At 36.3% G+C, this 24313-nt stretch overlaps 1 protein-coding gene across 1 annotated transcript; it reads left to right on the top strand.

Moving 5' to 3' along the window:
• Positions 1 to 616: 616 nt before the first annotated feature.
• LOC122889433 (integrin binding sialoprotein) lies at positions 617 to 14427 on the top strand. Its single transcript, XM_044224557.1, has 7 exons — positions 617 to 682; positions 3157 to 3224; positions 3318 to 3368; positions 3466 to 3543; positions 7576 to 7641; positions 12674 to 12838; positions 13651 to 14427. The coding sequence occupies exons 2-7, from the start codon at positions 3171 to 3173 to the stop codon at positions 14188 to 14190; spliced, it is 954 nt and encodes a 317-aa protein (XP_044080492.1). The 5' UTR covers positions 617 to 682; positions 3157 to 3170; the 3' UTR covers positions 14191 to 14427.
• Positions 14428 to 24313: the final 9886 nt, after the last annotated feature.

The raw sequence follows: 24313 nt of genomic DNA, 5'->3' as shown, positions 1-24313 counted from the left end.
CCATAGTCTCTCATGGTTCACCTCCCCTTCCAATTTATTTATTTATTTGTCAGAGAGCAGGGAACACAAGCAGGAGAAGTGGCAAAGGGAAAGGGAGAAGCAGGCTCCTTGCTGAGCAGGCAGCCTGTGCGAGGCTCAATCCCAGGACCCTGGAATCATGACCTCAGCCGAAGTTAGTTATTTAACCAACTGAGCCACCGAGGCACCTTATTATTTCTTTTTTTACTAAATTAATAATGTAGGATTGTATCTGATGACAGTACGTTTCCTTTCAACAGTGAAAAGTTTGTATAATTATAAAAGTTTTAAATGGTTAAATCTTTTGCTACTTATTTTAATTCAAATCCAGTATATTATTATATATATTCAGAACTCAAACTATTCATCTTCATCTGAACCTTCAATTAAATTCCACAATGCAAACCTCTTGGCACTAGAATCACATTTCATGTTTATTCAACTGAGACTGTGTCTTGAAAAAGTGTTGAAGTTTGGGGGTTTTCTGGTGAGAATCCACATTCTGACATCACCTTGCCCATGACAGCGATTGGCTGCTGGAAAGCAAAGAAGAGTTTATAGCCAGTCACAGCAAGCAAATGAGTGAGTGAGACAGCAGAGGAAATATTCAATCTGTGTCACTCACTCCTGTGAGACTGTCTCCTCACTCCAGAACTGCAAAAGGGTAAGATTTACTATGACGGCTTCATTTTCTTAAAATTGAACACTCCACAATTTACACCTCTAGACCTGGCTTTTAATTTTTTATTTTAATGTTGATGTTACTGAATTGTATAGAATGGCTATGTAATTTAACACGTGTTTATCATTAAACTAGTACCTCAGAGTTTAGATTTTTTCCAAAAGGTTAAGCTTATTAACCTAAGCATGTAAGTAAATCCTTAATATTGTGCACATAAACTAGAAAATTTTGTGGCCTACTTTCTATGTCTCCACCTCACAAATAACTATTTGTTTTCTCCTTGTGATGTATTCAAGATAACCTGACTGAAATACTATTTTTCACTTGTAACTCTGCCGTAATGAATGCATATTTCACCATAAATTATGCCTAATCTATACTTCGGTTATATACAATGTCTTTTCAATACATTCTGTTTCAAAGTGTAAATATCCCGTATCTCTAAAATCAGTATAGAAAAGTACATAGTACTAAAGAAATAAATAATGGTAGTTCATCATACTTTTCCCAATGAAAACTTGTAATTAGACTTTTAAAACTATCCTTTAAGAATGTTTTAATTGTTGTCTGGGTTAGTAGTAGTCAATATAGACGTCTTTGTTTTTTATGAATCACAAAGTAAATAAAATGAGATTTATGGAGGCAGCCAATTGCTGCCTACATGAATCACTTGGTTCTTTTTATATTATTCCTGCTATATTTTCACCTAGTTGTTTTGACGGTGTGCTATGAGAAATTTATGCAATCAAAACCCTTTCTACAGTTCCATGTATTTAAGTTTTTAGCTCTTTAAGACATCATAAACATTGGATTCTTTTAATAAAGTTGCAAGGAAATAATCTCCCTGCTTGCTAGCAAGCCTGATCATGGGTAACAAAGTTCAAAGTATTACTTTAAGCACCCCAATAGCAGTAAAAACTTCTTAGACAAATGGGTCCACTTCAGGGGCAAAGCCTCTTTTATCGTTTTGTGGCCATCAAGAACTTTTACTAAAGTAGACAGAACTGTGAGGAACTCTGTAGACACCAAAATCAAAAAAACCCAGTCTGCCACAAATAGAGTGTGACTTGGGACCCAAGACACTGTCTCCAGGCCTTAAATTGTACTCTGTGTAATGTTTTAGTGTTAGATTATTCAATAAGGAAGCAATAAACGTGGCTAATGACAAAATGCAAAATCGAACTGCAGAATACAGCATATGACATGGCTTTCATACATACATTTTAAGTATTACTTTTTCAAGTGTGTTTATGGGGAAATTGCCATCATTGTTACATATTGCTTCTAAAATGTTGCCAGAGCTGTCATTCTCAGTTAAACACTCAGTTAAACATATGTCAGTGCAAATGGGTGGGTATTAGTAGGCTTTTAGCTAAGTTTATTCAACCTCTATTAAAACAGGGTTCTATCAAATAGAATGAAATTAAAGTTGGATAGGATTTTACTATCTCTCTCTTTTTATTTATGAGGAATCTATGTGGAAGTGAGATCTTTGCATGGCCACAAAACCCAGGACTGTTTGAGAACTATTCCCATTCTGAGAGTCCATCTTCAATTCTTCTACAGAATTGAATTCTATAGAATTCTTCCATAGAAGTGAATTCTTCCATAGAATTCCATAGTCTCCATGATGACTTCTGCTCTGACCCTGAAAAGCCCTTGACCCACCCTGTGACAGTCTCCCCACTAGTGACGGAAAGCGTAAATGGCACTGAAGAATAACCTGATTTGAGGAAATCTGCCCCTGATATCTCAAGGTGAAACTCTGATGAACTCTTCTCTCAGAGTTATCCTTCAACATGGCTGTCTGGTGCTACATGCTATGAGAATAGAATTTCACATATTATGGATCATTTCATACACACAAAAAAATACAAAGTATTCTAAGGTATCCATAGGAAAATGGCTCCTATTTTCCATCTTACAAATAAAACTTTGGTTCAAAACCCATATAGAACCAATATATAGAATATATATATAACCACTGGTGTAAAAGCAATCATTTAAATGATTTCAATTTTTGCTTAGTTTTCAATTATATATATATATATATATATATATACACACACACACACACCCAGGTCACAGAACTATACTAACGATTCAATTCCTTAGCTGATATTCCTATATCAATGATATTAAGAAGACTCTTTGCCCCAATGTGAAGTACATCAAGCATTAAAGCCCCTTATAGTAATGAAATGGTCTGCCACTGACAAATCACAGCTGATAGGGTAAAACCAAGTACAGAACTAAAGATTACTTAAACAGACAGGTAAAGTTAGTTTTCTACCACTTAAAAAAGGAACAATTTTAAAAATAAAAGCCAGGAAATTGGTCTTAGTCAAACTATAACTGGACAGAAATGAAAACAAATATTTCACCTTCTAGTATGAATAAAAAAGTTACACTCTTAGTTTTAATATTTATTAACTTTACCGCTTCATTAATTCCAGAAGCAATCACCAAAATGAAGACTGCTTTAATTTTGCTCAGCATTTTGGGAATGGCCTGTGCTTTCTCAGTAAGTTCTATATTAAAAACCTATAGTTATTTCCTTTTTTGCCTTTTTATGTAAAAGATAGATTATGTAATAATTAAATGTTCTTTCAAACAGATGAAAAATTTGCATCGAAGAGCCAAATTACAGGATTCTGAAGAAAATGGGGTAATTATGTTTAGCATACATTCTTGGTCTGACTATATACTTCCTCTAGATTTATTATACATTAAACATGAATATATCATTTATTTTGGTTATGCAGGTCTTTAAGTACCGGCCACGATATTCTCTTTACAAGCATGCCTACTTTTATCCTCCTCTAAAACGATTTCTAGCTCAGGTAAGCATAAAAAATAATTTTCTTTCCCACCCATTACAATTTAAAGGGGATCAAATTTATCTATAAAACAACTAAATTCAATCCTCACTGAAAGTCAGCCAGGAAGATTTACTTATTATAAAAAATTTGTTTTTAATACAATACAATAAAATTTATTCCTAAGTTCTCTTTTAAAGCAGAGATATACATATCATTTGGGCCCAGTCTAGAATGATATAATAAAAGCAAACATCTTGGTACAGAGTTCAGGTATTCTGGTTAACACATTGATGAAATGAACACTTTATCTATTGTTGACAATTAAGTCAGTAATGAGGTCACTAACTGTCATGTTATAGTTGAGACAATACTGTCATACAGCTGTTAACATCTGATAATTTAGAGCCCTTTAACTGGTAAGTTAAAGACTAACTTCATAAATAGCAGAGACCATTTTTAAAAACATTGCTGATAATCAGTGGTGACTGCTGAGGATTCTTGGAACCTCTGACCTGTGTTGGTCACGATAACAGAAGTGTGGCTCAAGAATTGTAGAGGAGAGAGAGAAATTCATGAAGTGAATTATGAGAGTGTCTGTGAGAAAATAAAACATCCTTAAAATTTGTAAACAAAAAAAGAAAATAACAAACACTAAAAATAAGAATTTGTGTTTTTACTAGGTTACTAGTGAAGAAAGCCTTTGAAAACTTGAGGGTGTGGTGTTGATTTAAAATACTCAACAAACCAGAACTGTGCTATTTTTACTACTATACAGTTTGGGTTCAGGGCACCAATTATGCACCATTTGACCTGGGACTCCTGAGATGCTAAAAGCAGTCAAGATGCTGAAAACGATGCCTCAGCACAGTGGCTTGGCAGAGCATCCTACCATATGTTGGGCTAACCCATTTCTAACTCATACAATGATAGGAAATGATAATCTTAAAGTATTTATAGCACCATAATAATTATGGGGAATGTGTGTGGCCACAGAAATATGAACACAGATGATACAAGAGTTGTGGGTTTTCAGAATTGTCTTCCATTCTTTGGTACACTTCAGACCCATAAATAAACAGTGCTCATTTGAATGTTTGCCTCATTCTCTTTCTTAAACTAAATGGAAATGATAAAAATTTAAATTTCTGGCTAGCTCCACAATTTTTCTAAAATATCACATAGAGATATTCCCATCTATAAATTTTTATAGATATATAAATGTGATCCAGTTAAAACAGCCATAGTGAAAAGATATTAGGAGATGTTATATTTTTCATTACTGATAAATTCAAAGTTCAAAAATCTCTGATTTTTAATATACAATATTTAGAGAAATTATATGTAGACAAACTCATTTCAAGTAATATAGAATTTGTTAGTAAGGCAGTTGTATTTTAAAAATATCTGTGGGCAGGATGCCTGGGTGGCTCAGTCATTAAGCATCTGCCTTCCACTGAGGTCATGATCCCAGGGTCCTAGGATTGAGCTCCCCCACAATAGGGCTCCCCTACTCAGCAGGGAGCCTGATTTTCCCTCTCCCCCTGCTTGTGCTCTCCTGCTTTCTGTCAAATAAATAAATTAAAATACTCAATAAAATATATGCCCCAATCCAACAGTCTGGTCTGACCTAGTATTGATGATTTATTCTCCTACTTTACAAAGCTTGATTTCCAGAATTTTTTCCCCTTACATGTCTACTTATATATTTCCCATAGCTCTGTATTATTTATTCTGCTAAATCTATCAAGTATTTGGTGCTCAGATTGTCACCCCAAAATGCATTAAGCTGTATTGGCTTTGAAATTTTTGTTTTATTCAAACAAATCTGTGTTTACATATGATTTCTTTTTTTCTTTTATTTTTTTAAGGTTTATTTATTTATTTTAGAGAGAATGTGCACAAGTAGGGAAAGGGGCAGAGGGAGAGGGAGAAAAAGAATCCTCTAGCTGATTCCTGCTGAAATGGAGCCCGACATGGGACTTGATTCCATGACCCTGAGATCATGACCCAAGAGGAAATCAAGAATTGGCCACTTAACAGACAGAGCCACCCAGGCACCCCTACATATAATCATTTCTAAAATGCCAACTTCCATGAAATATGTCATATCAATTATAAAGCTATAAACAGTCTACCTATAGCTTATCTATCTGCTTGGCTATAGAAATGGAAGCATAAATAAGCTTAACAACCTAAGCATTTTTAATTAAGGAAATTCCTTCTTTCAGGAATCATATGCTATTTGAATTGTATGTGAATTCTTTGAGGGCAGAAACTTTAAATTTCTTTCATTGTACTGATCTCAGCTATCATAGTGTCCGACATAGGGAAATTGTCCACGTTTCCATCTTTCTCTCTTGCTACCATCCTCATTCTCAAAATAATGCCTGAAACATATCTTTTGGGATTGAATAAATGGGAATGACAGAAGTTGAAAGGAGTAATGGTAAAATACATATACATACATATATGTGTGTGTAAGTGTATTTGACTTCTGGAAGAAAAATATGTCTTAGTTACAAATTGGCATAAATAAAAGAAAGGAAAAAAGAAAATGTTAAGGCTCCCGGGCATTTCATGAAGCTTTAAAATTGTTCTCACTGCAGACACTAATTGAAGAGTCATGTGGTTGGGACAGCAAGAAGGCTAGGGGTCAGGAAGCTTGTAAAAAGATTCAAACACTCCACTGAGACAAAATACATTGCAAAAATATGCTGTCCTCTCTATTAACTAATAAGGAGAAATAGTTTACTGTAATACCATGCTTTATTTACCCTCTAGGCTGGGAAAGTACAACAATTAAGGTCATGGACGTGGAAGAGCAGGTCTAATTATTCTCTATTCCACCCAAGGTTATTCTTGGCTCAAGGGGACAAGCATTCCCTTTTCTTGGGTGGATGGCATGGCCACTGAAGAATGAGCCCTACAGAACAGCCCTGGGCAGGACTGGAACATGAGTATTTCCTCATATCTGATCTCTAACCCTGAGGTTCTTCTGCAGCTATATTTTCTAAGACTCACAGAACTTAACTAGGTCATCAGAATCAAAGCCAAGATTTGAGGTGCAGAAAAAAGCATCTTAAATCAGGTGCCCATTTATCTACCTGGTACCATTAGAGGTAGTTGCAGAAAGAAAAAGAAAATTTAATTTATCAAGATGAAAAATCTCCTCTACTATCTTAAAGTTTCTGATAACAGGTGTTTAGACTTATATTTCCTTTTAAAAAGAAGCGAAGCTTGTTAACTTATATTTTTATATGCAGACTCCTTGGTTTAATATATTCTCATTCAATATTGAGCTCTTTAGAGGGATGGTACTCTATAACTCTCCTAAATGAGTAAGTGAATTAATTTTGTTTTTATATAATTTTTACCTCATGTATATATAAAATCTCATTTATATATAGAGAGAGGCTTATTTTATGAAGCAGTTTTAATTAGACTGAAAGATACTAAAAATTATGTGTAAATCTAATTTCAAATCAAATTCTAATTTAAATTCATCAAGAGCTCATTATTTAAAAGAATCGTTCTTTTATAAATAAATAAATCATTTATTTTACAATAAGCCTGATCATCATTTCCTTTACATTTTATAAAGAAAATAGAATAACATGATCTATGTGCTAGTTCACTTGCTTTGAAGGGGCTGGAGAAGTCACAACTGCTCTGGGCTTGATTCCTTCTCTAGAAAACAAATTGAACCAGATAATCCTCTTGTTCTTAAAGAGTTAGATAATTCTGTGATTCATTGCTCTACAAAATGTTTCAACATATTTCCTGTGTATCTCATTTCATATCTTGATCACTAAAGATGCCTTTTTCTAACCTTATTTTATATATCCCTAATCTCCTTTTATCTCTCAGATTCATATGAGAACTGTTCTAATAAATCAATCAAGATGGTAATTCTCATTAGGATAAATATTTGTACATATTTTATCTTAATTCAATCAGCAAGAAATTTTCTTTGGTGTTGAAAGTATGTGTACATAAATATGTACATAGATATCCATATATATGAATTCACATATATATACACTTTTTTTTTAGAGCAGTAGTGACTCATCTGAAGAAGATGGAAATGGTGACAGCTCAGAAGAGGAGGAAGAAGAGGAGGTAAGGAATTTCTGCAGGATTTTTCATAACAAAGCAGGCACCATAAAAACAAATAGGAAACTGGTCTACTGTAGCCTGGATTCAGCAAACAGCCGTTGCCAGTTTACCAGCTACCCACAGTTTTCTATTTTGGACAAGGGGAATGTTATTGAATTAGAATCAACTAAATGACTTGTTTAAAATACTACTGCAATTTGACATTAAACTAACCTGTAAGCTGTACACAAAACCAAAAATGTCTCCATTATAAGTGTAATTATAATTACATTATAATATCACCATTATAATGTATTTATAATTAACTTATAATAAATTATAATTATACTTTATAAATTCTGTTAAAAAGAAAAGAAAGTATTATTTATACTTAGGTGGACAGAACATGATGGTAAAAGACGAGTACCTAAACTCAGTGCAATACTTGTATTAAGGATTAAATTTAAACTCAATTTACTAAGTGGGTAGTATATGAAAAGCTAATTTATATCCTCTACAATGATATTGCAATTCATTGGTCTTTCTGACCCACAAAGTAGGGTTGTTCTTATGTGGTAATTATGTGGGAATGTTCTTATGTGGGAATTATATGGGAATTTCATATGTCTTTTTGTCTAATAAAATTTGTGTTCTTATAGAAATATGAATACTCAAGATGTCTAAATATATATAGCATTGTATAGTACTACAGATTCTACACATAGTACTGCACAGTTCTCTATAGTACTACAAATTAGTAGAGTTCACAGTTAAAATTCATCTGTATATCGTGGAAATTGTGTTAACATGTTTATAACTGACACACTTGCTCAATATGCTAATTAGGTATATTTTCCTGGAGAGTAAATTATAGCTATCCATTTCTTTGGGGACCTTCTAAATTCGGGTATTCTTAAGTACTGCTTATGAATGGGCAGTGACAGTCAAAAATGGATCATATATAAACATCTGTTATCTTGAAAATAAAATGGTATGGGAACTTAAAATGTGACAAATAATTAGTTTGATTTTTTTAACCATAAAAATCATTTTTATATGATTTGATATGATATGATAGTTTTAAAAAGTATCATCTCCAGTACTATAATTTACCCTAATAGCTTAAGGAAGACCTTACAAGAATATCAAGCCAGTACAGGAAAAATACCACCTACAAAATCCCACAGAATTTTACCCAGAGTTCCATTTAGTAATCTTACACAACAACTAAGCTGAGGTAATCCATTTACTACAACTGTTTGCTGTACAGTGATCACAAAATTGCCTTGCCAGCTGGATTTCCCAATTAGATTGCATACCTTTTGGCAAAGGTTCTTCATTTGCTATGACAGTGGTTGGGAATGGAGGAAGATTAGGACTCCTTTAAAACTGTGATAAAATCATGCATACTCAGAATGTTGCCAACAATCTCTGCACATTTATCATCTTCCCAAAAGTAATCTGAAACTTCTCATGACCCAGAGGACTAGAGACCATATGTTTCATCTCTGGTTTGGGGAGAAGCAGTGCTGTACTCTCCTTACACCTCCTCACATTACCTAGCACAGTTTCTTATACAATATATGGTATCCAAAAATATCTGGGAGTTTGGTTTTGAAAACTTCAGAGAATAAATACTCCAAACACCATTTATGGAAAGTGACCATAGGAAAGTGGTTAAATAAGCCTGGAGGCTTCTGTCCTGAAGAGATTCTAGAACTTCCTTTTTCCCCATTTCCTCCCTAAAATTTCATTGGCAATTCAGGTTAAATACATAGAATCCCCAAGAATTGTATTCATATGAGAGGATGCTAGGGAATGTTTTCTATTTGGCAATCAAACATTTTTTTCCACTCTTAAACCCTCAGCCTCACTTTAAAAAAACTTTTATTTAAATATAATATACACAATTATCATGTGTATAAAGGTCACTGAAATTTCAGAAACTGAACACACAAGTGTAACCCATATAAAAAAGCAGCACATACACTGTGCTCCATTTCATTCATTAACCAAAACTGTCAAGAGTAACTGCTATTTTAAGTCCTAACAAGATACTGGCTTTGCCTATTTTTGTTTATTATGTAAATGGAATCACACATTGTACATTATTTTGTGTGTTTTCTCTTCTATTCTCAACTTCAAAGGCTGATCTGAATTGTTCTATGACTGTATATCATTCATTCTCATTGTCAGTATCTCATGAAGTGAATGTACCAAAATGTATTACTCTCCTGTTGATGGGCATTTGGGTAGTTTCCAAGTTTGGGCTATTGTGAACATTCTACTACTCCTTCTAGTGAACATATGCATTTATTTCTGGAGACCATTTTAGTTAGAGGTTAAACTTCTAAGTCAAAAAGTATGCTTATGTTCAATCTTAGTAGAAGCAACCAAAGCAGGTATACTGTGATCTCCCTCTATCAGTGTATCAGTTGCTTCACATTCTCACCAACACTTGTTTCTTTCAGTCATTGTAGCCATTCTAATAGGTTAATAATACTTTTTTTAAAAAAAATTATTGCTGGGATGCCTGGGTGGCTCAGTTGGTTAGGCGGCTGCCTTCGGCTCAGGTCATGATCCCAGCGTCCTGGGATCAAGTCCTGAATCGGTCTCCTTGCTCTGGGGGGAACCTGCTTCTCCCTCTGCCTCTGCTGCCACTTTGCCTGCCTGTGCTCGCTCGCTCTTGCTCTCTCTCTCTCTCTGGCAGATAAATAAATAAAATCTTTTTTAAAAAATTATTGCTAATTTTTCTATTCAGAAAGACATTTGATGCTTAATGCCCATTAATAGACTGACCTGTTTTCCTTTTTAATTCACTGTAACAGGATATCCTTAAATAAAGTATCTAATAAAGAAAGGGCTTTATAGGAGAAAATACAGAAGTTCATGAGTTGAGAGTTTGGATCTTTAATCATGACCTCACCACTAATGAACTACCATCTATTTGATGGGTTTTTCATGTGTAATAAGACAGTACAGAACCCTAATTGTATGTTCTAGTCTAAGAATCTTTCCTCTTTCTCCCCTGAAAGGTTTAGTCTGTTGGAATAAAGCATAAATGTGAAAAAATAAACAGCATGGTGTGAGTTATTTGACATAATTAGTTTAGAGACTGTTTTGGGGTGGATTCTAGCAATCCCAAAAGTTTACTGGAACAGTGGAATTTACAAATTTGATGAAAAAAACATATTCTTCTTTAGTCACTTTGTTTTAGTAATAAGGCAGCATAAATCTGGGTTGTGTTTATTTTTAAATTTTTATTCTTTATATAAACTCATTTTCTTCTTCTAGTATTTTGTTTTGGAATCTGTGGATTACCTTAAGTTTTTATTTGAATTCCAATTAGTTAACATACAAGGTAATATGAGCTTCAGGTATACAATACAGTGATTCAACTCTTCCAGTGAAAAGTGTTCATCACAAGTGCCCACCTTAATCTCCATTGCCTATATAGCCCATCCTCCTACCTCCCTCACCGCTGGTAACCATCAGTTTGTTCTCTGTAGTTAAGAGTTTGTCTCTTGGTTTGCCCCTCTCTCTTTTTTTCCCTTTGCTTGTTTGTTTTATTTCTTAAATTCCACATATGAGTGAAATCATGTGGTACTGTCTTTCTCTGACTTATTTCATTAGCATAATACTCTCTAGCTCCATCCACATCATTGCAAATGGCAAGACTACATTCTTATTCATGGCTGAATAGTAATCCATTATATATATGTATACATGTATGTATATGCATATGTGTATGCATCACATCCTCTTCATCCATGCATGTTTTAAAGTCTTGACTTTTAATATTAGCTATGAATCACATCAGACTAACTCCATTAACAAACAACTGCCTAACAACATAAAGGCCAAGAATATAATGTTAAATAAGATTATAGTAATATTATAAGATTATAATAAGCTTTGATTTGAGGAGTGTTAATTCTTTTAAAACATCTTTCTGCAATAACTTTATATACCACTAAAAATTTATTGGAGTGTTTAGTTTCCTCATTGCATGGTAAAATTGATTGTCAAATGCCTAAAGTTTTCTGAATATTGCATACAATACAGAACTAGCTTATATGTTGGCAGATGACTTCTGAGTTAAATTCTTTTTTGTCTAAATACACTTGAAAGCATTATGAAAAATGCTCACTTTTTTTTGCCAGTAAGTAAGACAATGCAATCAATTTGTTTGAAGAGAGGCATTTCCATAAGAATTCCTTTCAGAAAAAATATCCTAGGTGTAGTGTGGACATTCATATAAATCCTCTTCCTCATCAAAAACATCACAGTGCATTACAAAGGGCTCAGCTTTTTAAATTAGAAAGATACAGCTTCATCACACATAAGAACTTAAGCAAGTTATTTAGCTTTTCTGAGCTCACCTTCCCTTTCTAAAGTGAATAATAATCCTACCTTGAAAAACAGGTCTAAGCTCTCAGCTGATTTGTCAGCAAATGTAAGAATCTATTTGCTACCATGTTTTAACAGTACTGATAAGACCTTAAGAGCCTTGGGGTGCCTGGGTGGTTCAGTCATTAAGCATCTGCCTTCAGGTCAGGTCATGGTCCCATGGATCTGGGACGGAGCCTCACATCTGGCTCCCCGTTCAGCGTGAAGCCTGCTTCTCCCTCTCCCACTCCCCCTGCTTGTATTCCCTCTCTGACTGTGTGTGTGTGTGTGTCTCTCTCTCTCTGTCAAATAAATAAATACAAAATCTTTAAAAAAAAAAAAAGACTTTAAGAGCCTAAGGCATCCAGGATATAATATGAGGATATTGTCAGTTATGCTGAAATTATTATAAAAGCATATTTTCTTTATTAAATAGAATACAGAAATGTCTAAAACAGACTATAGTGAGATAAACAGAGAGTTAACTGAGTTGAGTTCTAAGAAGTGAGAAGTGTAAATGGCACATGAGGAAGAAACTGTTAGCATTAGGTGATGAGCTGCTGGAGGAATACAATGTTTTTCTCAATTGTGGCTCATCATGACATCAACAAATTTTGAGTTCTCTTCCAACAAAAATAACTTCTCTTGCTCTGGATATTTTCACCAGGAGACTTCAAATGAAGAAGAAAACAATGAAGAGAATGCAAATTCTGATGAAAATGAAGATGAAGATGAAGCTGAGAATACCACCCTTTCTACCACACCTGGCTATGGAGAGACCACACCTGGAACAGGGTATATAGGTTTAGCTGCAATCCAACTTCCCAAGAAGGTAATCATTCCTCAAAAATTTAAATCTGATTTCACTTCTTTATTGAAATCAAATGTTATTTAGACACCAAACAGGATGTTTTATATTATCTTCATTAACTCATTGAAAAAGCAAGAGCAGGGGCACCTAGGTGGCTCAGTGGATGAAGCCTCTGCCTTCAGCTCAGGTCATGATCTCAGGGTCCTGGGATGGAGCCCTGAATTTCTGCTCAGCGGGGAACCTTCTTCCCCCTCTCTCTCTCTCTGCCTGCCTCTCTCCCCGCCTCTCTGCCCACTTGCAATCTCTGTCAAATAAACAAATACAATCTTAAAAAAAAAGAAAAGAAAAAGCAAGAGCAGACTCAATATCTCTGTTTATAAATAAGGAAAGCTCTTTTCCCACGCAAGTTCTCATCCCAGGTTATTACACTGACTTCCTACATTATAGCAGAAAACTAAGGATAAGCAAGCATCTTAGCAATGGATAAAAGGTCCTGCAAGATGCCACTGTATTTCAGGGAAGAGGACTCTAAGACAAAGTCAAGAGCAAAGCTATAAGAAGCATCTCCCACAGAAAAGCCTTATTTATCAAGTACATTCTTCTCCGTCAAAACCCAATGACAGAGGTACTAATCCTGAATTCTTAAAACACCCACCGAAGGTGTTTTTGAATTTTTAAAACACCCACTAATTCTTTTATAAATTAAGCTAGCTTCAATTCAAAAATACATCTAGAATAAGGCCTTAGTATAGCCTGAGTTGAATGAAGTTAATTGTCTTAGGTTTTTACATTTTCACACCTAGATCTGGATTCTTTCAAACTTTTCCTTACAGGCTGGGGATAAAGGACACAAGGCTACAGAAGAGGAGGAAAGTGATGAAGAAGAAGAAGAAGAAGATGAAGAAAATGAAGCAGAAGTGGATGAAAATGGGCAAGGCATAAATGGCACCAGTAGCAACAGCACAGAGGCAGAAAATGGTAATGGCAGCAGTGATGGAGATAATGGAGAAGAAGGTGAAAAAGAAAGTGTCACTGAAGCCCAGGCAGAAGGAACCACGGTGGCTAGAAAGCAGGACAATGGTGGCTCTAAGACAACAACCTCACCAGATGGTGGATTTGAACCTACGACTCCACCACCAGAGCTCTATGGGACTACCACCCGACAGTCTGGGGAAGCCACCCCCACCGGATATGAGGAAGAGTATGAACAAACAGGCACTAATGAATATGACAATGGATATGAAGTCTATGAAAATGAAAATGGGGAACCTCGTGGGGATAATTACCGAGCCTATGAGGATGAGTACAGCTACTATAAAGGGCGTAGCTACGATGGCTATGATGGTCAAGATTATTACTACCGCCATCAGTGAAGGCCCAGCCTGGGATGAATTCCTCCATTCTGGCATTTCATGTGGCTACCATTTTCAAAGTTCTACTCAGGAAGGTGCAATATAACAAATGTGCATATTATAATGTGGAATGGTGCTACTGTTCCAAAGTAATTTTCTGTAATTGCTTCTGCAAGTAATGGGCTTCTTACTGCTTTTCCCTGGTTTATTATTGAAAGGTTATTGTAAATCAGGGCCATTTAAACCAATCCATGAGATGGAGTTCGATTACCTGTTTTGAGGTTGTAGTTCTATAAATAGTATTTTTAACATGTTTGTACTATTATTAACTGCTAAAACTACTCTTCATGCAAGACATGCTTCTATGAATTAACATTAATGACACTATATATAAAATATGTGTAGTTCTTTAATCACCTACCTACCCAACACTGTATATTATGTTTAATTATCAGCTTCATGTATTTTTATGTGATCTTTATGTATATTCTATCCATGGGTTGTATCACAAATAAAAATGCAGTCTTTCAAATATGTCATAATTTTAAAAAAGAGAGAGAAAGATTCAGAATTGAAAACGATGAATCCAATGGGGGACAACTAAGCTAAAGGAAAAAGCTTATTTCCAGTATGGTTTAAAACTCAGAAGAACTGTAAGTATTTTGTCATGGATAAATCAATATAACTAAGATTTTGGCATGCTTGTGTGATTAGGGTCAATCAACCATATATATCAGGAGAATAAATGGCTCTTATTAGAGTTGCCAGGTTTAACGAAACTATAGAATGTCTAGTTAAACTTAAATTTCAGATAACAGCATGGCTTGCATGGAGCACTGGGTGTAGTGAAAAAATAATGAATACTGTTTTTCTGAAAATAAATAAATTGGAAAAAAAGAAAAAAAAATTTCAGATAACAATGAAAAACTTCTTAGTTTAAGTATGTTCCATGCACTATTTGGCCTCTGTGAATTATTTGGGACATATTTATACTAAATAAATCATTCATTATTTATATAAAATTCAAATTTAATGGAGCATCCTATTTTGTATCTGGCAACCCTACTCTGATTTGATCTGGTTTTAGGTGGGGTAGGGAGAAGGATGAAGTAGAAAACTCACACACACACACACACACACACACACGCACACCATTATAGAGTGGTTGCAAACATCATGACATCATAATGCTTCACCCCTATATACTTCAGTATTTAGTATAAAAAGAAGAAATTCTCCTAAATTGCTACAATACCATTCTCATTCTAAAGAAACTGAACATTGCTATGATAGTATTTTGTAATATACGGATCATATTCACATTTTTCCAATTATTCTAATAATTCATTCAATCCTCACAGAACTCTAACAGGTAGGTATTTTTGTCATCCCCCATTCTATTGATGAAGGAACTGAGTCAGGCACATAGAGATACACAGCTTGCAAAAGGTCACAAGTGGCAAAGCTGAGGGTAAAACAAAGGCAGACTGGTTTTAGGATCTGCGCTCCTTACCATATATTCTATTCGTTAGTGTATATTTATCAGTAATGGATGTCGAGCCATAAGTGAGCAGGAAATCTTTAATGATGGGAACACTGGTGAAAAGTAAGCTTGTCCTATATCACAATTTTCTTAGCCAGGTTTAATGACTTGAGCCCTAAAGAATATTTTCTTTTTCTTTTCTTTTTTTTTAAAGATTTTATTTATTTACTTGTCAGAGAGAGAGAGAGAGCGCGCACAAGCCAGCAGAGTGGCAGAGGCAGAGAGAAGCAGGCTCCCTACTGAGCAAGGAAGGAGCCCCATGTAGGACTTGATCCCAGGACCCTGGGATCATGACCTGAGCCTAAGGCAGTGGCTTAACCCACTGAGCCACCCAGGCATCCCGAAAGAGTATTTTCAAACCAAGGGTCTTCTCATATTTTGGCATATGTTTTTACATATTGTGCAAAGTGCATGAACTCTCAAGTTAGATGGGCTTGAGTAATGGTATTATTGAAAGTAAATTAATGTCTTCCTCTAGTCCTCATCACCTCATCTCTTACATGTGGTGTGTACTCTGTAGTTGCTGTTCAGAGCCCAACATGTTAATGAGGTGCTCAGGATCGTCATCTCTCTCCTCTCCACTCCCCTTCCTTTCTCCATCTTAACACTTGGGTGCATCCAATTGTTGTATAATTACCTGGTCCTTCCGAAACTCAAGGAACATTTTTTTTTCTTGCCCTAATGCATCTTTGTAAACAAAAGCTTTTGATGAGATTGAGGCCTTGGGTATAGTCATCTGATCAGCAGCATCAGAAATGCAAATTGTGGAGCACCACCCAAGACTTACTCAATGAGAAACTAGGAGTGGACAGGTGATTCTTGTGCACCTTAAAGTCTGAGTACCATGATTTTCTTTTTTTTTTTTTAATATTTTATTTATTTATTTGACAGAGAAACAATGAAAGAGGGAGCACAAGCAGGGGAAGTGGGGAGAGGGAGAAGCAGGCTTCCCGCTGAGCAGGGAGCCCAATGCAGGACTTGATCCCAGGATCCTGGAATCATGACCTGAGCTAAAGGCAGAAGCTTAATGACTGAGCCACCCAGGTGCCCCGAGTACCATGATTTTCATTGATATAGTAGCTAATGCTTATTATACACCTACTGTGTGCCACTTCTATTCTAAGCATTTTACATATATTACCTCATTTTTACATACATTACCACATTCTCAACAAATACTATAAGTCTACCACATTTTACAGGTAAGGAAACTGAGTTACAGAGACATTTAGTAACTTGCCTGAGATGATGCAGCTCTGAAGTGGAGGAAAGCAATCTGCTCCAAAGTCCACATCCCATATATCTCTCACAGCTTCTTTCTTTATAGAGAAAAGTCACCCTTTTAAAATGGGTGAACTTAACTGGGAATCAAAAGAGGAAATTTTGGATAAGAGCGCATGCAGTAACCCTTCTATGTTTTTACTTCTTTGTCCTTCGGTATTAATAAAAAGATATAATGTTACAGGTTTCATGTCATGCTCAGGTGATCAAAAAAGGATCTTTTTTTTTTTTTTTTAAAGATTTTATTTACTTATTTGACAGAGAGAGATCACAAATAGGCAGAGAGGCAGGCAGAGAGAGAGGAGGAAGCAGGCTCCCTGCTGAGCAGAAAGCCTGATGAGGGGCTTGATCCCAGGACCCAGGGATCATGACCTGAGCTGAAGGCAGAGGCTTTAACCCACTGACCCACCCAGGTGCCCCCCAAAAAGGATCTTTTTGAGAACAGAGACTGTGAGTAAACAAGGAAAATACCCCTTAATGCTGTTGTCAAAATAGGACAAAACTGTCAAGCACTGCCCAAAAGGCAGTGTGATGTGTAACAGGGCCCTAAGGATCGCAACTGCAGCTGCTAGGTTTCCATGTCATAACCACTGATTCAGCCAGCAGGGAGATACCAAGCTCAAATGAAGTTAAACAGTTTGTTACTTTCACAGAGAACAAAAGCAGGATCAGCATGGTGTCAGCTCTCTGGGCCCAGAGGATGATCACTGAGCCGAAATGTCCAGATGACAGACAGCACAGGGAAGTAGGTCATTCCACTGTGGAGGAGCCAGCTCTCAAATATGGCTAAGTAGAGAGACTTACAAGGAAATCTGCAGTGGAACCTTAAAGAGGAAGAGGCTGAAAGTCTTATGATCAATGGAAACCAGGGAGATGGATGAGAAATAGCTTCGTGACCAACTCCCAGAAGATGGAGAGGTAGGAGAGCAACTGTCTCTGGAATTTCTGCTCAAGGCTGCTTATCCCTCCTTGCTCCAGAAGGAATCACAGGGTACTTGGCCAAGCCTCAGGTCAGACTATAGTCAACCTTTGCCCATGTGGTCCATATGGAGACATGCCAGGTTCTCAGGAAGTGGCGGTAGAGTTCTTCACCTACACATCTCTTCCAGATCCCAAAGTCTGGGAGGTTTATAAGTTTCTTGGATCACATAAAGAAGGCTGGCCACATAAAGGAGTTTGGGTAAATTAAGATAGGTCTTAGGACATGAGGAGGAATATCTACAAGATGAGCAAACATGCGGGCCCTCACCAGGCAACGGTACACTAAAAGTCTTCTCAGCATAGGCCATACTGTGGGGGTGCATGGTCTGTGGTTATTACGGTGGCCACAGGGCAGAGAGGGACTCTGTCCCTCTCTCTGTGGTCACTCTAGGTCCCATCCCCTCATTTCAAGCCCTTCCTATCTCCTTCAACATGATGCCTCTCAATCAATATCCTCCCCGGCTGGCAGTCAGATAACCCACATTTAATCAGTGGAGAACACTAAATATCACCCTGCCCCGCTTTTCAATTTACTATTGTGACATATTCTACACCCTGCTTCTTTCATGACTAACCCTGCTGATTTTCTATTACCCTTTCTGAACCGAAAAACCAAACTTTAACTTTCCATTTGGATTTCTTTCATTAAAAATACAAACAACAAACAAAACCCAGTCTATCTCTAGGTAAGTGAATCCCTCTGAATGACCAAGAGAAGAAATAATGAAAGTGGGAAAAAAGCAGAAAAATATAAAAACACTTTGTTGGAAAGGATAATATAATGTTGGGAAATATGAGTCTCACTTTAAAAAAAAGAATTAATACTAGTTAAAGGAAAACCATGAAGCAATCACTCAGACTTTTGTTTATCCGAGTGCAAATATTTGTAAATATTTCTGCCCTTGTTTAAACTATTCAGTGGGTTATGAACTCATTAACTGGACTTGTTGGTTTAATTGTAAAAGTTCCCATGCAAATTACTCTGGTCTTTCTCAGGTCTCCCTTCTTCAATTTTATGACTGCTAGACTACCAAAAAGATAAGACCTGTATCAAATGACAGATGTTGGCAAGGATGCAGAGAAAGGAGAACCCTCCTACACTGTTGGTGGGAATGCAAGCTGGTACAGCCACTCTGGAAAAACAGTATGGAGGTTCCTCAGAACGTTGAAAATAGAGCTACCCTATGACCCAGCAACTGCACTACTTGGTATTGACCCTAAAGATACAAATGTAGTGATCCAAAGGGGCACATGCACCCCAATGTTTATAGCTGCAATGTCCACAATAGCCAAACTATGGAAAGAATCTAGATGTCCATCAACAGATGAATGGATAAAGAAGATGCAGCATGTGTGTGTTTGTGTGTGTGTGTGTGTATACATGGATACACATGAACAGATGAATGGATAAAGAAGATGCAGCATGTGTGCTGCACACACACACACACAAACACACACATGCTGCATCTTCTTTATCCATTCATCTGTTCATGTGTATCCATGTATACACACACACACACACACACACACACAATGGAATGCAGCCATCAAAAAAACTGAAATCTTGCCATTTGCAACTAGAAGGTATTATGCTAAGCAAAATAAGTCAGTCAGAGAAAGATAATTAGCATATGATCTCTCTGATATGAAGTTAAGAGGTAGGGTGGGGGGTTGTGGGGGCTAGGGAGGAAAAAAATGAAACAAAATGGGATTGGGAGCAAGATAAAGCATAAGAGACTCTTAGTCTCAGGAAACAAACGAGGCTTGCTGGGGAATGGGGGGAGGGATAAGGCGGCTGGGTTATGGACATTGGGAAGGGTAGGTGCTATAGGTGAGTGCTATGAAATGTGTAAGCCTGATGATTCACAGACCTGTACCCCTGGGGCAAGTAATACATTATATGTTAATAGAAATAAAAGATAAGACATGCATCAGTGTGAGAACATGTCATCTCTTTTTAAAATACAAATTTAACCCTCACTATTTCACTCAGGGGTCACCAAACCTTTCTGTAAAGCAAAAGTCAGTAAACTTTTTCTTTAAAGGATCAGTTAGTAAGCATTTTTGGCTATGCAGTTCACATGGATTCTGTCACAACTACTCCAATCTGTCATTGTAGCAACAACAGCCATAGATGTATGTGAACAAACAGATACGGCTGTGTTCCAATAAAACTTTGTGATGATGGAACGGATTTGGTCCACAGCCCATAGATTACTGACTCCTATTTTAGATGATTATATAAAGTCATAATCATGATAAACTGTTTAATTTTGGGGCACTTGGGTGGCTCAGTAGGTTAAGCCTCTGCCTTCGGGTCCTAGGATCAAGCCCCGCATCAGGCTCTCTGCTCAGCTGGGAACCTCCTCCCCCCTCTCTCTCTGCCTGCCTCTCTGCCTACTTGTGATCTCTGTCTGTCAAATAAATAAATAAAATCTTTTTTAAAACCTGTTTAATTTTAAAATTTATCTGCTTTTATCACTTAGGATATAAACAAAATATAGTAAATTGATGATCTTTTCTTTTTTAACTTGAAGTTTGGCCCTTTATTTCCAACTCTACTTTAAAATTCAGTAAAATTTCTGGTGTTTGATACAGCAATTCTGAGTCAACAGAGGTGTCCAAATGAAATATTATCTCTAAGTAAAACTCAGTAAGATTAGCACTTGAATATGTGGACTTAGTAGGTTGTCCCCCTCAATGGGTAGGCATCACCCAACCCACTTAGGGCCAGAATAAAACAAAAAGTAGAAGGAGGAATTTGCAGCTTTTGGTTCCTACCTGGCTGCTTGAACTAAGAAATTTGTCTTCTCCTGCCCCTAGAGTGGGTTTTATGCCATCTGTTCTCCTGACTCAGACTGGATTTATATCACTGGCTTTCCTAGATTTCCAGGTTGCAGATGGGAAACTATGGGACTTCTCAGCCTCCATAATCATGTGAGGATATATGGAAATAAACAAACAAACACACACGCACACATGCAGACACATACATACATATATGGGCTCACATTCATATGAATATATATATATATATATATATATATATATATATATATCTCCTATATGGTCCTGTTTCTCTGGGGAACCCTCACTAATACAGGTATACCAAACATTCTGAATTGAATGTCTTTTGAAAGCTCAATATCTGCACTGTTATCAGAGATTGACTTGGACACACTGTAGTCTCCAAAAATGATTCCTATGGTATCCCCATTCTACAAGCTCTTTGGCAATGGAACACTGTCACTTCTCTACATCAAGGCATGGAAAAACTACTTCTGCAGTCCTCTGGATCTGATGATTTTGACCAACATAATGATAATGACTCCATAACAATTCCAGGCTTAACTCACAAAACTGGCTTAACAACTTCTTCTGTCTGGTTGAGACCTGGAATTCATGAAATAAAAAAGACAGAGGAGCCCACCTGAGAAAGAACAGAATATGATAGAATGTTATTTGCATGGGAATTTTTATTAAGCCAACAAATCCAGTTAATGAGCTTTTAGCCCACTGAATATTTTAAAGTACTGAGCCACCATGTAAGAAGTCCAGTCTGTTCTACCAGAGAGAGAAGAGGTCATATGGAGAGGTCATATGGAGAAGGCACCATCTTGGATGGACAGTTCAGTCAAGTCTTTGGATAACTTTGGATAAGACTTTGCACTTTCTCCTCTCTGAATATTCCAAATGAAAGATCCCAAGTGAGGATCTCATAGCTAAACCAAATCACACTACAGAACCTTGAGAGAATATAATATATATATATATTTTTTAAGATTTTATTTGTTTATTTGACACAGAGAGAGAGAGAGATTACAAGCCGGAGGAGCAGGAGACAGAGAGAAAGAAGCAGTCTCCCTGCTGGGCAGAGAGCCCGACATGGGGCTCAATCCCAGGACTCTGGGGTTATGACCTGAGCCAAAGGTAGTTGCTAAACTGACTGAGCCACACAGGCACCCCTATATTGGTATGTTAAAGACCAGTAGATAACCAATAAATAACTGGAACAGGAGTTGACAAGCATAGAGAAAATCTGGGTTCATGAGAAGTAAGAAAGTCATAAGAGAAGAGCTAAAATGAAATACTAACACAGAAAACTAAAAACTGAGAAGAGGGCATATGCTCCAATTTGGTAAGAAAATATTAGTATGTGCCCAATGCAATGAATAACTAGCTGGTAAATGTTGTCATATTCTGTCTCCTAAGGACAAGATTCTCAGTCCTGAAAAACAAAACGGCAACCTCTGAAAAACTCTATTTTGAGAATGAAAGACATTTCCCCTCCTTGAGGTAACAACAAAGTTTTACAACCACTTCCAGCAATGTCACCATGTCCTGAAGGAAAAGACTGGTATCATTATAATTATATTTTAACTACATCCTCTGAGTTACATTTTAAGGTGTAATAAGACATCTTTCTAATATAAAAATAAAAGTAAATTATATTGACATGTCTTCTCTTTGCTACTAATAGCTGAATGAGTAAACAAATAGCCTAGAGAAATGAACACAGCTAGCTTCATGCTGCTCTGTGACCCTCCATGTTTCCCTATCTGGCTGAAATTTTTATGTACTTCTGTTGAAATTCCCAAATACTGAGAGAAAAAAAAATAAAAACTAAAAATAAAAATAATTTTAGGGTAGATGAGAAAATTGGTTGCAAGTGATGTTTTAGAAAAAGTGACTTTTTTTCTTTAATTTAGGATGAATATTGATATACACATGAATTAACATATTTAAAACAAAAATCTTTTCTTCTCTAAACACAGTTTAAGACTCCCAGCACACCCATTCTGGACTCCATTCTGAAGATTAAGAGGGAATAAATACTTCTATGAAAAGCCTAAAGCCTTGACAAATCGTTAAAATGTCTTCTTATAGACATTTATAGGTAAAAAGGAAATTACTCAACACAGCCCCTATTTTCTAATCACAACGCTGTACTGATACCCCACTGAGTCTGAAGAGGAAATGTACATGTGCTGTGTAAGTAAATTAGAAAAAAAGGAATTACTATATATATATATATTTATATACTATATATAATTTCTCCCTCTCCCTCTCTCTGGGTGTAATAATATGTTTACCTCTAATTGCCTAAGATGATACAGAGAAATGTGTTGCAGAATAGTGTTAAAAATAAGTTAGGGAAAAAAATAAGTTGGGGATCAAGATACCAGAAGATAAAATCATTTCCTGTAATATTTTTTTAAAAATATCTATCAAAGCAATTGGGCTTAGAGCACAAGTACAGGGAAGACGGGTGGAACATTCCCGAAATAGATGAGAACACAAGAAAAAACAACTAAAACCTTACTCCCAGATGAGGGTCCAATAGCTGGAACTGATAGTGTAGGTTCCTAGTTAACTAACATTTTATATGACTGCACTCACTCAAGTGAAGGGTAAGAAATGAAAAAGCCACCACAAAATGCAACATTGACATGGGCTCCTTTCATCTTAAAATCTCTTCGAGGAGCGACTCTGGGTCAGTGTGACCCAGGAAAGCCAGGCTAGGTACATAATCTGTGGAGGTTCAACTCAGTTCCATTCTTCAACTGTCAGCCAAACACCAGAAGAAAATCCAAGCGTCCATTTCTTGCCTTCTCTATTGCTTCCTAGTTTTGTTTTGTTTTCCAGTTAAATAGGGATGGTGTGAAAATAATGTTTTTTTTAATAGAACACTGCTCTTTATCTCTGGTTATTTATTCCTAACAAATGTTATAGCAAAACTGTTTATGACACAAAAACATTTAGAAAACTTACGTTGAATTTTTGTAGTTTAAGCTTAACTCCGGGGCAAGTCAAGAGGGTAGAAGTAACAACTCCACCTCAGAAAACTTTTGCAAATGATCGCTCTTGGTTGTCCCCCCACCCCCACCCCCCGCCGCTGCAGTTTCTTCTCTGCAACCTTAAAACCGGAATAGGCTCTTTTTTTTTTTTCTTTTGTCAATTGTAGGTTCTAAATTTAAGGCCCAAGTTGATTTTTTTTTTCCCCTGAAGCTCTGAATTCATTTTAACTTTGGGAGCATATATATTTAGCTACTGCCAGTTTACACCTTGCTAGGACTAGTAGCTAAGCAATTTTTTTCTCTTAAAATTCAAAGAATTTTCTCTTATTAAACACGATACATTTAGATAGAAGTAAACATTTTCCTGTCAGTGACATATAGGAGAAATACCTCACAGGTTCTAGGCAGCTTCACCCGGAACATCTCTGCGGCAAGCACGTCCACCACAAGCATTTTCCTTGCATACCTAATTGACCGTAAAGCAACTTTGCCGTAAAAGATACAATCACGAAAAATAAAAGGGGCATTCATTAGAGGGGGC

Source organism: Neovison vison, chromosome 11, assembly GCF_020171115.1.
Source record: "Neovison vison isolate M4711 chromosome 11, ASM_NN_V1, whole genome shotgun sequence".
In the NCBI taxonomy this organism is placed as follows: domain Eukaryota; kingdom Metazoa; phylum Chordata; class Mammalia; order Carnivora; family Mustelidae; genus Neogale; species Neogale vison.
This window is presented reverse-complemented; position numbering and strand designations above follow the sequence as displayed.

Excerpts from the sequence above, each read along its gene's own strand:
- LOC122889433 (XM_044224557.1), top strand. The coding sequence starts at position 3,171 with ATGAAGACTGCTTTAATTTTGCTCAGCATTTTGGGAATGGCCTGTGCT. Across the intron at positions 3,369-3,465 it reads AGGATTCTGAAGAAAATGGG|GTCTTTAAGTACCGGCCACG; the intron begins GTAATTATGTTT and ends TTGGTTATGCAG. Across the intron at positions 12,839-13,650 it reads CAATCCAACTTCCCAAGAAG|GCTGGGGATAAAGGACACAA; the intron begins GTAATCATTCCT and ends TTTTCCTTACAG.